Genomic DNA, 15,932 nt, shown 5'->3' on the forward strand with positions numbered 1-15,932 from the left:
TCCTGTTAGCTCGTTAGCTAAGTTGCTAGCGGTTAGCGTTAGCTGTGCTTTCCTTAATCTGGGCTGGTTTTGCCTGTTTTCCGGTTCCAAATGTGTAGTTGCTACTCCTTTAGTTTTATTTTTGTCGTCCACTAGTGCAGTTTGCTGTCGTTTTGGCCGTTTGAATCCTGGATCTGATCTCTTGGGCGTCGTCTTGTGGAGGGTAGTTCCGTAAATGCACTGAAGTTGGCTAGCTAACTAGAGCTTGCCAAGATGTAAAATTGGTTTGTAGTGTTATGAATCTGATTAATAAACGTGACGTCAGAAATATTAATTACTTATTTACTTTTCTGAATCGTTACATTTGGTTGGTTTTAAAGGTTTAATTAATTTTAGAACCAAAAATTTGTCAAAATTTCAGGAACTCCTGTAATCCTCTCTCTCTCTCTCTCTCTCTCTCTCTCTCTCTCTCTCTCTCTCTCTCTCTCTCTCTCTCTCTCTCTCTCTCACTCACTGTGTCTGTGGTTGAGTGTATGTGTCTGATAACATGACGTGACATAACACATTGCTGTAAGGTCGTCAAGTCAGTTTTATATGTATAGCCTTTCTACAAACTACTTACAATGTCTTTAACAAAGAACATTATTTAAGTGCAGAATATTTACAGCAGTACACATTTACACAAAGAAATTGACAATAATGTACTTGGTTGCTAAATGTTGTCACAGTAGATTTCATGTAATTGGCATTACCTGCCCATGCAGAGCGAGTAGAGCAGCTTTACCTGAGCAGTCTCCATGAACCAGTTCTTTAGCAAACTGAATTTTGCAGTTTGTCATGTGTTAAAACAAACACAATGTGACTTTCTTAAAACGTTGGCAGTTTAATAATTTAATAACACAATTTTTTTTTAAAGATGGATTAGCCTAAATAGCTATGTCCCTCTCCAGCTCTGTAGCTGTCTCATTAAAATCTGAGACATCAAAGTGCAGATGAGCCATAGAACTGCCATAACTGTGTGTGTGTGTGTGTGTGTGTGTGTGTGTGTGTGTGTGTGTGTGTGTTTGTTTGTGTAGGTCAGGCACCATGCTGGTTGGCTACAGCCCTGTGACCCAGGCCCTGATGGGGACTCTGTTCACTTGGGGTCTCACTGCTGCCGGGGCTTCCCTTGTTTTCATCTTCTCCAGTAGACAGGTACTCCGCCACTACCACCGTTATGCTGATGAAGATTATCATGATGAAGATGTTTTCACACTGTTCTAACTGCTGAGCCATGTTTGATGTGAGGTCACACCGCAGCAGGGAGAAGTCTGTCAACAGTAACCTGAATCTACACTGCTCTCTTTTTCCACTTAAATATTTCATCAAATTGTTGGGTCAGGTTCATGATTGTTGGCTTCCAATTGAAGTTTGTATGGCGACCTTTGGTGTTTGAGTCGACCCTAATAATTCCTGTTAATAAGATTAAGAGAATGTAGTGCCTATTCACTTTTAGAAGCAGAGATTGGCTGGAGAAATTTATTTTTTTCTAAATTTTGATCCTGGGAGTTTGCAGACCTTTGCACTCAACAGAATCAATAGTTTGTTTAGACACTTGACAGTTTAACTAGACCACATAATATTTGACATGGATAAGTTCTACCTTTCATCTATGTGAAGCAAACACAATGTCATGAACGATGCTGTTGATCTAACCTGCTTTCTTTCTCACATGTCTGCCTCTGGCCATGTTAGAAACGCGTCTTGGATGGAAGTTTGGGTTTTGCTGCTGGGGTAAGAGATGTTGCAAACAAAATTCACACACATCTCTCTCGCGCTCTCTCTCTCACACATACACACACACACACAGATAACACACTGTGGTGAGGATGTATCGATGGAACTTTTTGTCCCTTTGTGTTTTACCTTCATGTATTAGTGAGATATTTGTAATTTTTTTCCACTCACATTCCCACACTCGGACACTCCACACTCAAACCAGACCGTTCCCAAACTGCCTTTAAGAGCCTTCAGGCTTTTTGGATTTCAGTTCTTGACTCAGGTTGTTGGTCATCAGTCATGACACCCAGGTTTCCAGATTTCGTGGGCATGCGTTGTGTTGATCCAAGCTGGATCAACACAATTTTCCTTTTTAATTTTCCTTAAAGCCTGAGAGGGGCGAGGCAAGGACGTCAGATATTTTGTTCTTATTTTGGTTTGGCTGGCCAGCATTCAGCGGTCTACTTTATATCTGTGGAAGATGACAAGAGGAAAACAACCGGGCCAAAAGACAAAAAAAGTCTCTGTACCACTTTAACATCATATGATTTTATTTTTAGTTGCACTACTTTCCTTCCGTCTGTCCTCATCCTCTTTGTTTTTGCCTTTATCTTCTCTCTCAGGTGATGTTGGCTGCTTCTTATTGGTCATTGTTGGCGCCGGCAATTGACATGGCAGAGGATTCTGGGAAATACGGTGCCTTTGCCTTCCTGCCCGTAGCCGTGGGCTTCACTCTTGGAGCGGCATTCGTCTACTTGGCTGACCTGGCTATGCCTATGCTGGTAGGAACTAGTTATAACGTGAAAGAAAGAGAAAACTCAGAAAATGTGATATTTGCAAAAATAACCAACCAAACTAAAAAAGAAAAATAATTCACAATACATCCTCCCCATGACCTTCACATCCCATGACCTTCACATCCTTCACATCCTTCACAGGCTTCACACACACTCGTATGCATGTCACACTGGCAAGGGAAAAACCTTCATCTCTCATTCTTGCATTCAAAGCATGATCTGTTTTAAATCAGCAACGTACCCAGGGTCCGAAATTAACTTTTTAGCTTACCGGCCAAGGGGACTGGTAGATGAAAAAAGTACCGGCCAAGCATATTTTTTACCGGCCAAAATAATTAGTAACCTTATTTGTGCCATACATACGTTTTCAGTACATATCAATGAGAGAATAAGGTATTGTGTTGAATGAAAGCTTTTAAAAATGTGACAAGAGCAGATCTGAAGCAAAAATATTTTTATGTAAAATTAGTCAATGGTTAAAAGATAAAATGTTACAAGTGTGATTTCATGTTTTATTTGCAGTATTATTATAACTACTCGAGTGCTCCACATGCGCATCCCTAGTCCCAGACTACTTCTCACTCTACAGCAGCCACTCTTTGCACCATCCATGAAGTCTGGCCTCCTGCTCCTGACAGAGTCTTGGTGCCACAGATCAACAGCACTGGTTGGGTCATACTCACTGATCTCGGGAGATGACAGCTGCACCATCAGTAGACCCGAGAGTGTGTCTGAGTTGAGGTTGGACCGCCAATCAGTTTTGACCTGTTTTGTGGTGTTGAAGCTAGCACACAGCTAACGTTAGTGCAAGCCAGGTCTCACATACTAGTACTAGCTGGCTAATGTTAGCTACAGCCAGCACTTTATTTACGCTGTATTAGGATATTTTGAGATGACAACTAAATTCACTTACTCGCACATCCATTCGAAGTTGGGGAGTGGTCTCGCCTTCTTGCCAATGGCATGCACGGCCCTAAACGTGTTCTTCATTTTCACGCTGGTCTGCTCGGACATGGCTATTAGTGCTTTTACGGAGGTTGTTGCGAGGACAGGCTCTGACTGAGCCCGAGAGGCATTCATACAGGTAATGGGACATCTGGAGGTCTCATGTTCCTTGATGGTTTCTACCTTCATTATCTTGTTACTGATGACAAATGAATTGCTACGGTTTTTGGCATACTGACGACAGACGGAGCAACTCATTATCACGGTCTGTGCATTATACTTCGGCCAGCCTTTCGCAGCTCCTTTATCGTCACACCTCCACTTTTCACTAAACTTCCTTTTTTTCGGTTTGGTGGTGATGGTGGCTTCTTCCTCCTCTTCAGGGCATGGTTGTCTTTTTGATGGTGGTTTTGCACCTTCTAAATATCGCCACATAACTGGTGTTGCTCGTCAACGTTAGTTAAAAGAATAGAGTAGGCTAGTACCAAGGTTGACGGGTCCTGCTGTTGTTCCTCTCGAGTGTGTGCGTAATGTTACCCACCAGTAACGTCTAGCAACATTCTAATGCACTTTGATTGGTTAGTTTCTGTTATTGTTGTTGCTGTGTTATGTTCTAATGCACTTTGGATGGTTAATTTCAGTTATTGTTGTTGCTATGTTATTGCTGTTGCTAAGGAGAGAGAGAGGAAGAGAGAGACAGCGAGAGAGATGGGGAGGGATTAAATGGTTGGATTTCACTTTTTTTGTTACTCGCCATGTGGCGGGTAGGCTTCTGAGATTTAGTGTTAATTTCGGACCCTGAACGTACCAGACTATTAGCAGCACAATGACTCAGAAGAAGTGAGGCAGACGGAGAGAGAAACTGATAACAGAGCACAAAGAAAACAGAAATGGAGGAGGAATAGAGAGAAAGGAACAAAGAAAGATGTGGTCAGATAGACGTTCTTACTGGCCAGTTTAGTTTGAGGGTAAAATTAATTTTAATTTGGTGGAGTGGTCACATGAAACACCTCAGAAATATTATCATATAGAAGTAGAATAGCTGTCTGGTGAGGTGGCTGAATCACACCAGACATGCAAGAAGAGAGGATGAACAGAAGAGAGAGTGAACAGAAGAGACGAAAGGGCTCCGACACAGAGCCCACAGCGTTGATCTGGTATTACCACAGGTGACTCACAGAAAAGACATCAAGCGTCGGGACTTACTGACATGGGTCCAACAAGTGGAGCCGCTGCGGAAATTCGGCTTCAGTTAGTAGTGGTGGCCTCTAGATGCTCGGTATCTGGAGTCCCGTTTGGCTGATGCTAGTTAGCTCCCGTGCTAAAAACAAGCCAGGTGTGCAAGACTTGACAAAGCAGGAAAAGAGAACGATGGAACAAAGGTCCGATGACTTTTTTTTTTCCTTGTTAAAATATATAGGTAAAAATGTCAATTTATAGCAGAGCTTCTACAACGCCGATGGTCCACACCAACACATGCACAAAACACAGCATAGCCCTAGTGACAGGACGGAAATGAGAGAGGTAACACCGAGGGCGGTCTGATAGGACGCGGAAGCAGGGCAGGCTAAGCTAACTGCTAGCCCATGCAGACCGGCAGTTTTGACAGTCACCTGGCTGCTGTTTGTTCTCCTGGGCAGTGATTTTGTTTGTTTGTTTAGTTTGGATACTATGTCTGTTAGTTTAGGTATATGTGTGTTAGTTTGGATGTGTGTGTTAATTCAGTTCAATTCAATTCAATTCAAAACTTTATTGCACACTCAGGGTCCATAACAGACAAAGACAAATAGGTAAAAGACAAACCCCAGACAATACAAAGAACAAATACAATAAAATAACATAAATGGAACAAATCAGTGTCTTATAAGAAGTCAGCTATACCAGTAGTCCCATTGCCGGAATTGGTAGCGTGTGGCACTGAATCTTATATTGGTTAAACTCTTGATGATTACATTATCAGAGTCACTGAGCCGGTAAATAAATGTATACATGAGGTGTCTTAGAAGAGCCTGAAAGGTACTGACTCCTGCAGCCACAAACATTTCACTTGCCCCACACCATCTAGGTCTTTTTAGCAGTATTCTCATCGAAGCCTCTGTAAGCTTGCTTTTTTGTAGTTTGACCATAGGTGCGCAGTATAAAGTGGTGTACAATATTATGTACAATATTACAATTATGTACAATATTAGTTTGGATATGAGTGTTAGTTTGGCTATATGTGGGTTAGTTTGGATATGTGTGTTAGTTTAGATATGTGTGTTCTTGTAGTTCTTTGATATGTGTTTTTGTCTTTGTGTTGCACTGCTGTGAGCTGGAGGAAATTATGTTTCATTTCAGCTGTTTCTGATTTCTGACAGAGACAGGCAGACAGTGATACAGACAGACAGACACACAGAAAAAGAGACAGGTAAACATAGAGACAGACAGACAGACAGACAGACAGATACATGCAGAAACAGACAGACAGACATACAGAGACAGACAGACAGACAGAGTGGGTTTTGGCTTGGTGATGTAGATCAAGAAAAGTGACTATTCAGTGGTTCCAGTAAAATATTTTATCACTCTTTCCTTCTGCCTCTTCACACACCCCATACCCCCCCCCGCCACACACACACACACACACACACACACACACACACACACACACACACACACCAGCCCCACTGCAAAAGTTCTTTGAGTTGATGTGAGACAATTGCTGAGAGGATGGATGATGGGAGGCAAGCTGCTGCAGGATTAAATATCACTGAAAAGAGAGTTCCTCAGAGAGAGAGAGAGAGACAGAGAGAGAGAGAGAGAGAGAGACAGAGAGACAGAGAACGAGACAGACGAGAGAGAGACGGGCAGAGACAGAACGAGACAGAAGGAGAGAGATAGATACTTTTTTTTTTTACTTTTAAAATAACTTATTTACATCACAGTATAAAAAAATTCCATTCCCATCATGTCAACTTTAACTGGTAAGCTGGAAAAACAAAATCTCAGGCATCATTACCATGGCTCAATCAAAACACACACACACACACACACACACACACACACGACCATAATGAATTAAAAATTGAGAACAAGTGACCCATCTTCATTTAATGAACACAAAACTTGTCTTAACCCCCAGAGAGCCCTGAAAGAGTCCAGATTGCTGGTCAGGGTGTAAAAAGGGTGCTCTATCCTCAGACAAGCTGCACCAAACCCTTCATACTCTGCACCACATCAGTCCAGCCCTGACCTAGCATCTGACTCTTGCTGGTCTTCCCAGATTGCTAGCTTAGCAGTTCCAAACAAAAATTCACTAGGACCAGAAGTAGTCTTTTTCTTGCCGTGTAGCTGGGCCCAAGAACAAACATGGGGGCAGAGAAATCCTCTCCTAAAGCTTCCACCCATCCTTACAGTACCCTAAATATGTCCACTAATCGAGGACAAGAGACCGCTAAATGCTCTAATGTTTCCCTCTGTGTGCAGAAAGAACTGTCCTCCCCAGTGCTTGGATCCAGGTGAGCTCTGTGTCTGTTCGTAGCTATTGCTCCATGTATAATCCTCCACTGGAGGTCAGCCATCCGTTTCTCAACAGGAGGCTTATACAGGACCTTCCACCTGCATTTAGGGGTACAGTCTGAAGCAAAAACCTCAGTCCATCTCCACTGCTTGACTTCAACCAGAGAGCAAAGGTTGAGTACCTTCACACAGCTGTAGTAAAACTGCCTCTTCCCATAAGAGCTGAAGCTACCCAGCACTGGTGTATTCAGGGGAAAACAGAGAGACAGAGGGAGTGAGAGACAGAGAGAGAGAGAAATAGAGAGGGGAGATTTTTTTTTTAAAGTAACTTTTATTTTAAAAAAATACAATCATATTCAAACCACAAGCAAATAAATAAATATGTAAAAATAAAAAGTAAATCACATCAATTCTCCAGAAAAAACAAGTTGGTTGTCTTTTACTGAGCACAACACATCTCTCTAAGCCCAGACAACACAACACATCTCTATAAGCCCAGACAACACTGAGCTGCTGGATATCTTTCATTTCTCTGTATTAATTGAAGTCGATCATTATCCTGGCCTTTACCATCCTAGTAAACAGCAGCTTTACATCAGTGTCTACTGAGTTGTCCATCTTCCTCTTTCTGCTTACATATATGGCCATTTTTGCTTGTCCCAGGCTGAAATTCATCAGTTGACATTTTTCTTTTACAGTTTGTTTATACTTAAACCCCAGAATGAACATGTGCTTGGAGAAAACCTCCCCTACCTTGCTGAATAAACTCTGCAACAACATGAACAGTGGTGCCGCTGTTCATGTTGAGAGGGAGAGAGACACAGAGGGAGCAGAGGGAGAGAGAGCAGCGGAGAGAGAGAAAGACATCTAGACAGACAGACAGAGAGAGACAGAGGGAGACAGACAGACAGAGAGATGGAGAGAGACGGAGAGACAGAGGGGGAGAGACATGGAGAGAGAGATGGGGAGAGAGAGAGTGACAGAGAGAGAGCACGTCTACACTCTACACACCTTAATTCATCAACATGCTTACCAAAAAAATAAAGCAAAAATATTTGCATGCTTCATTGATTATAAGAAAGCATTTGATTCTATCTGGCACGATGGCTTATACTATAAAATCATCCAAAGTGGCGTAGGGGATAAAGTGTTTGACATAATCAAATCTATATATTTGGAAAATAAGTGCGGAGTGAAACTTGGCGAGAAAAGAACAGAATACTTCAGTCAAGGGTGAGGGGTGAGATAGGGCTGCAGTTTGAGTCCAACCTTGTTCAATATCTACATCAATGAGTTAGCGGTGTTGCTGGAACAATTTGCAGCTCCTGGCCTCACCCTAAACAACACACAAGTTGAATTATTGCTTTATGCATATGACCTGGAGCAACTGTCACCCACAGAACAGGGTCTACAACAGCATCTGGATCTGCTAGAGAAATACTGTCAGAACATGGCCCTGGCAGTAAACTTAAAAAAGACAAAACCTATGATCTTCCAGAAGCCCAGGTGTCAGGAGAGTAGACATCTATTTACTCTGGGTAACACCGCCCTAGAGCACACGTTACACTTATTGTATTCACTCATTTAAAAAACAAAAAAAAATCTCTTTCTTGTACTTTTACTTTAGCACTGGTTTTGCTCTTAGATGCTTGTGTAGATGCACTTATGACCTCTGATGACTAGTAGTTCTCCTGATTTCCTACGTTAAATGCAGTTATTGTAAGTCACTTTGGATAAAAGCATCGACTAAATGACTGTAATGTAATGTTATGTGTGTCCATTACATCACAGTTAATAATAGCTGTGGTGCACTTTTCAACAACCTCTACAACAGTATCCTCCTGTGTAGGGCCCGGATCAGCAGCACCCAAGCCCATAGCCCCTCGACCTGCCGAACCCGTGTCGTCAGCAACTGAACCAGCAGCCCCCACTTTAGCAGAACCTGGATCAGCAGCACCCGAACCAGCAGCCTCTGGGTTTGCTGAACCAGGAACAGCAGCACCTGAACCAGCAGCCAGAAACTCAGCTTCACTGTTTTTTTGGGGTTTTTTCTGCTGTGTTTGTTCCTGCTTTGAGCTCAGTGCTGCAGTCCCAGTTTCCTCAGGGCCCTGTGCTGCAGTCTCACCCTCAGTTGGCTCAGCAGTTGATTTCTCTGGACAGGAATGTATGAGTTGACCCTCCATTCCACAGCCAAAATATTTCATTGTCTCAGATGATACACGTCATAGTCAAAACCATCAACTCTGAACTTCAATATTAAATGTAACTCCGTGTTGTTCCTCAGAACCGTAAAGACCTACCTTCTGAAGGAAACAACATGTTTTAAATGTGGAGATTTCCAGCTCAGAGGAATCAGTTTTATTGGGGACATTAAGTTTCCAGGTCTCACTAGTTCTCTCCGCAACATGTCATTGTTAATGAGTGGAGGGACTTTGGACAAAAGGACTTTTTTTGCCGGTTTGACCAGCAGCACCACCTGAACAAAGGTGTCCTGGATTACCACGCCTTGCTCCACAACCACGTTGATTTATCAATACGGTTGACAAACACAACGACTCCATTATTCATTCTAGATGTGGGCTTAACACTGTCATAGCCACAGACTTCACCGAGTGCTAAACCGTTTAACTCCAGCCCCACGCCTTCGACTCCACTAGTCTCCATGACTCACAGCCGGGCCGGTCGAACCCGCTCCAAAATCAAAACACACCATCGCGATAGTAAATCTGTCAAAATACAAGCCCCCCCCCCAAAAAAAACAAAACAGAAACAACGAAAAATAGAAAAGATACAAAATGAGAGAGAATGACAGACACAGAGAGACGGAGAGACAGAGAAAGAGTTGATTGATTTTGAAAAGGTACATTTATTCAGAATACATTACAGTCCAACAGCTGATAGTCAAACGCAATCATCTCTTTATCATCCCCCTCATACAAAAAAAAAAAACGTTTCAGGGGGAAAAAAGACCATTGAGTAGTCTAAACAAGTATTTGTGAAAACAGAACTTCAAAATAAGATAGCTCAACATAACAAACACAAGTTCACCTTAGGCGATTTGCAGCAACACAACACCCTGCCCTTAGACCCTCGCATCGAGTGAGGAAGAACTTTCCAAAAAAAACCTTTAACAGGGAGAAAAAATAGGAAGAAACCACAGGGAGAGCAACAGAGGAGGATCTCTCTCCCAAGACACACAACGTGCAATGGATGTTGTGTTTACACAACATACATAACAAATAAAATAAAAAGAAAACCAGATCATCCCCAACTCCCACTAATCGCACTACCACCCCATGTTCTGGGATGTGAACACTCTGCTCCCCTGTCATAGGCCCTCATCATTCTCAGCTCTCCTTCAGACAGTTTTTTACTTTGTAGCTGTAAAAAAAAGTCTCTTGTGCGGAATGTAGACCTCATGTTGAGCAGCTGAGATACCGCCTCGGTGTTGTCGAGTCCCAATCCTGCTGCAGCCACTATGTGCTGTAGGGTGATGGTCGTGGTGGAAAGCTGTTTCTGGGATAATCCTGGAGAACACCAGTCGTGGACAACCAGCCTGGCTCCATGAATCACTGGCTCCTCCGGCAGCAGTAAGAGGAAGATCGCTCAGTGCAACACACTCATCGACCAAATTCATCTTAAACATCACCAAGGAGTTGCCATTTTACTTTCCGTACAAGTTTTTTTTTCAGTCTGAATATTTCCTGGTCGGTAAACGTGTTTACCTCCAAATCTCCTGTGTTTTTCATAAAACGTTTGACTGAATCACCAAAAAGCTGCAAGTAATTTTCCACCTTGACCGCCCTCAAACCCTTGGTGACCTGTAAAAACTTCCTGATTTTCAGGAAAGCATAGCTCCCTTCAGTGTCCACCTGTGTACGAGGAGTGGAAACTAACTCATAGTCACTTTCTTCTGTGCCCTCCTCAGATGAAGAGGAGGATGGCTTTTTACCTCTTGAAACCCTACTTGCTTTTAACTTGGTCTACCCTCTGTGGGCTTCCTTTTAACAGACTTTTTTGATTTTATTTCATCATCCAATAGCATCTCTCCCTGTTCTTCAAGTACAGACTCTGCCACTCTAATAGCAGTCTGCTGTATTTGCTTCTTCCGACCACAATTCATGTCTTGCCCAGCTAATTTGCTATTCTCCCTGTTCTCACTGTATTCATTCTCTTTTTTATGCTGTTCATCCTCCCCTACCTGCTCATCCTGGCCATCAGCTTCCACTTGTTCAAATTCTGTCACCTTCTCATCATGATCCCCTTCTTTAACCTGCTCAACCTACCCACCTTCCTCTCCTGTCTGCTCAGTCCGTCCATTTTCCTTGTGTTCTCCAGCCTTGGTCTCTTTCTGTTTCACCACCTGGTCTATTTCTCCCGCCCCTCGCTCACCGGCCTCCTGTCTGCCCTGTGCCGACTCGGCAGCGCCATCTTCAGCTGGAGATGCGCCGCTCGTGGTGACATCGGGAGACAAAGGCAGCCCTTGAGGATCAGACTGACCCTTACTCCTGTCGGGACAAGACCCTATTAAGTGCCCCTCAGACCCACAGCCAAAAAATTTCATCATACCAGATGTAACAAACACAATGTAGTCAAACTCATCGATCCTGAACTTAAGCTTCAGATCCAAATCCTCTGCATTATCTCTCAGAATCATGAAGCCTTGTCTCCTATGGGACACAACGTGTCTCAAGTGAGGAGACTTGCAACTGGAAGAGACCATTTTTATCGGGGACACTAGCTGTCTGTATCTTGCAAACTGCTTCTCCAAAGCTGCATTTCTCATGAATGAGGGAATGTTAGAAATGGTAATTCCCGTGGCAGGATTAACCAGTGGCAGAAAGGGAGTCAACGTGTCCTTAATCACCACACTGCTATCAGCCACCTGGTTGACTTTATCAACACTATTGAGAAACACGACTATAGCGCTGTTAATTCTGGATGCTGATTTTATGCTTCCATATCCCACATGTTCCCCTACCGCAAGGCAGCACTCCTAAACCGAGCATTTGACCACCGGAGCCACTTTAATCACATGCCGGCGTGTCAACTTTTCAAACGCCGTCCCTCCACCACTTACAGTGGCCATACTGCCCCACTGAGCAGTATGGCCACTGTAAGTGGAGAGTGGTAGCACCGCTACCACAAAAAACAATACAACACTTAGACCTGTCACCGCAAAAAACTAACTAAAAGACAACAAAAAAGCACATGAAAAAGGATGACAGATAGAAAAAAAGCTCATTTTAGAAACTCGTTTATACTGAAGCAGTTTATACTAACACTTTAGAGGCACAAGACCAGGTCCAAACTACATAACATATTTGGCTTCAACAAATTCCCTCAAACTTAAAGGACAATTATTACGCATATTGGCAATCTAAAAGAAAATCCCAAAGCAAGATGCAATGCTATTTGGCCCTAGACAGAGGGGACACATTAGCGTATTACCTCATTCAAATAAAAGAAACAAATTTGAGAAACATACTGACGAAATACAGACTCGGTGAGCATCGCCATAGAAACAGACTCAGTGAGCATCGCCAGCAATAGAAACAGGGAGACATAAAAAGACCCTGATGCCAAAAGACAAACATTTCTGTCAACAGTGTGAAGACAATGTTGTCAAGACAGAGCTGCACTTTTTAGCTGAATGCAAGACATTCAGGGAAATCCGCCATTACTACTTTCCGAAATTTGAGGAGAGACACCCCAAATTCACTGCCCTGCCAAACCTCAGAAAACTGCCCTACATACTAGGTGAACACAGAGACAGCTGTACTGTGGCTGCACAGTATGTTCTAGCCTGCCACCGTCTGAGGGACAGTGTGTGATACCCCGTACTCCTTCCCAACGGGGCGAACCGGGACAATACTCGGACACACACACACAGACAGCCCCCCCCCCCCATACACATTCACACTCGCACTCAAACACACTCACACACTGACATTCACACACACACTCACAGGGCCACACAGACGATGGCAGAAAGATTTTTATTGCATCTGTTGATGTATATGTGTTCTGTATTGTATACTGTTCTTGTCCTTGAACACACACTCTCTCTCTCACACACACACACACACATATGCAGAGACTGACAAATTCACACACGTCCACTCACACTGTATCTTGTTGCCATGGCGTACCCGTGTAAGTTGTTTTATTGCATTTCTTGATGTATATGGGTTATGTGTGTGTATGTGTGTATGTGTATTCGTGCACTGTTATTGTCCTTTATGTGAAAATGATTTGCAATACAAATGTATATTTGTCATGCTAATAAAGCAAATTTGAATTTGAATTTGAGAGACTGAGAGAGAGACAGGGAGAGACAGAGACTAAGAGAGAGAGACAGAGACTAAGAGAGAGAGAGAGAGAGAGAGGGAGACAGAGACAGACTAAGAGAGACAGAGACTAAGAGAGAGAGAGAGAGAGAGAGACAGGGAGAGACAGAGACTAAGAGAGAGAGAGACAGAGACTAAAGAGAGAGAGAAAGAGACGGAGAGACAGAGAGATATTGCAGAAATGTTCACAGGACGTATTGTGGTCCTTGCGTGCTTTTGTTTATTTGTGTAAGTGTATGTATGTGTGTGTGTGTGCATATCTATTAATTCTCATTGAACTCAAACAGCTGTACCACTATCCCACCTTCTCACCAGCTGGTCTGGTCACCAGGGCAACCAGCACTGTTGAAAGCTGATAGGTTGTTGGCATTGAGACTGGAGCATTGCATCGTGGTACATCCCATTAGTCCTGGTTTCCTGTTGCCGCCACGCCAACAGTACTGCAGTAGCGATGATTACAGCACAGCAAACACATGACATCTTCTCTGTTTGCCGTGTCTGAGGAACAGCTGTATGACCCATTAGAAAGGCTTGGATGTGTAGTCATGGTTACCCAGGGTGAGAATCTTCACCTTGTAGACATTTTTACAGTATGTGAAGGACATATGACAGCTGTCTATTTAATGCCTAGGAAGCAGACATAGTGTTCTCACGTCTCTTCAGCCATGGGACAGCGGATGAGAAGTGGCAGAGTCTTCATTAAACACGTCCCTCCCTGCATGCAGTTGTTGGTATTGTTAAACACAGTCACAAGGGGCTTTGCTAAAGGACCATCCTATTGTCCGCGCCTTGGCGTTTCTAACCCCAAGACCCTTGGCTGTCTTTAAATGCTCAGATGGTTCACTCAGCAGGACTCCTGGAGAAAGACTGGAGCCCCGATGGGAGCCTGTGGTCCTCAGGGGGCCCTTGGTCCACAGGGGGCTCGTGGTCCTCAGGGGGCCCGCCACAGACCCCAGAGGGCTTCTGCCATGACAGGACTCTGCTGCCTCTCCAAGAGGTGGGGCAGATAGGGGCGGATGGAGTTTGTTCCCTGTGCCATCACACACATCAGCAGTCAAGTAAAGTTCCTTTTTCTCTCTGGGGCCACTGCTCCTGTTCCTGTACACCAAATACATTCAGTGTTATTATATTGCCACACATAACCATTCAACTGACAACTGATACTGTCTGACAACAATCTGCATACAAATTCAGACTTCATGGAAAAGGGTCTCTATCCTCTGTTCACTGTGGAGAGGGATGATGTAATATAATATATACCCTAGTTAGAAATGTCTACCTCTCATGCTTGAATATGGCAGTAGGGACTTAAGATTAAAATGTTAGATGCCAGCAGTGATTTGGCCAGTTTCGTTATTGATGAGTAGCTAAACATTTCAACTGAATCGTTATGTCTGCTCATGAAAGAAAGATTAATCTGAGCAGAGGATGAACATGAATAGAACTCCTGATGGATTAAATTAGATGTCACTCTTTAGGTTTGTTTTGACCTTAAAGGTTCACCAAAGAATAAGTGCCTTTATCACATTTTCTCTCGTGTACCTTGAGAAAGATGAAATTCCCTGATAGAAGCTTGTAAGGTTCTCTCTATCTGTCTCAGTCTCATTCTCTCCATCTCTCTCTTTCAATCAAACAGACCAACACATGCACATCTGTCTGGAGATGCTTCAGCAGTTTGTCAGGTCTTTCGTGAGCAGTCTTTTTGCTGCAGTGGTCTGAGGCGTTTCATCTTCCTCTGTGTGAGCACTTGAGTTCTGCAAAGCGATGTATCTCCTCTTTACAGTGCCGCTCTCATTCTTTGGCTCTGGTCTGTCTGCCTCCCCCTTTAACAGTCCTGTGCTTGCCTCCCTACACTGGCTCCCTGTTATATTTCGAATTGATTTTAAAATTTTACTGCTCACTTTTAAGGCTTTAAATGATCTTGCTCCTTTATACATTTGTGAGTTATTGACTTGGTATGTCCCCCCTCGACCATTAAGGTCTGCAGATGGAGCCCTGCTGGTTATTCCCAGGTCTCGGTTGGTTACAAAGGGTGATCGGCTTTTGCTGTTAGAGCCCCCACACTAGGGAACTCTCTTCTTGCTGAGCTAAGATGAACTAAGTCTCTAGCTTCTTTTAAATCTCATCTTAAAGCTTTCTTTTATGTTTGATATTTGTTTTTATTTTTACTGTTTTTACTTTTACTCTTATTTTATCTTACTCTGATTCCTGCCTTGTCTGGTTTTATGGTTGTTGTTGTTGTTGTTTTTTGTTTTTGTGAAGCACTTTGTAACATTGTTTTAGAAAGGTGCTATATAAATAAAATTATTATTATTATTATTATTAATGTTGGCCAGTATAATGACCTCTCTGGAGTACAGGTGGTCATTGTTGCCCTGGCTTCCAGCGCTGGTCTTGGAGGAAAACAGTGACTGATTCATGGCCACATGCGGACAAGTTGCTCTCTCCCATTCGTTTCTTATCTGTTGGTGCTGTAGAGGTTTGTGTCGACCCTTGAATAAGTGATGTTCTGTTTATCCAAGGTGCCGTACTGGATAGCGCTGCTGTCCGTCTGTATATTTAATGAATAATGCTGAGCAGACACTGATAAGCCATCGCCTCCACA

The 15,932-nt window shown here is 43.2% G+C and overlaps 1 protein-coding gene across 4 annotated transcripts in view; it reads left to right on the forward strand.

Moving 5' to 3' along the window:
* Nucleotides 1-15,932, forward strand: part of LOC130127369 (zinc transporter ZIP11-like) — a 181,724-nt gene that overhangs the window by 52,750 nt on the left and 113,042 nt on the right. For all 4 annotated transcript variants that reach the window (XM_056296994.1, XM_056296996.1, XM_056296993.1 and 1 more), the window contains exons 2-4: nucleotides 1,056-1,173; nucleotides 1,714-1,752; nucleotides 2,361-2,519. In XM_056296994.1, the coding sequence (XP_056152969.1) occupies nucleotides 1,066-1,173; nucleotides 1,714-1,752; nucleotides 2,361-2,519 (306 nt within the window). In that variant the 5' untranslated portion in view covers nucleotides 1,056-1,065. The remainder of the gene's footprint in view (nucleotides 1-1,055; nucleotides 1,174-1,713; nucleotides 1,753-2,360; nucleotides 2,520-15,932) is intronic.

This window comes from Lampris incognitus, chromosome 17, assembly GCF_029633865.1.
Source record: "Lampris incognitus isolate fLamInc1 chromosome 17, fLamInc1.hap2, whole genome shotgun sequence".
Taxonomy (NCBI): domain Eukaryota; kingdom Metazoa; phylum Chordata; class Actinopteri; order Lampriformes; family Lampridae; genus Lampris; species Lampris incognitus.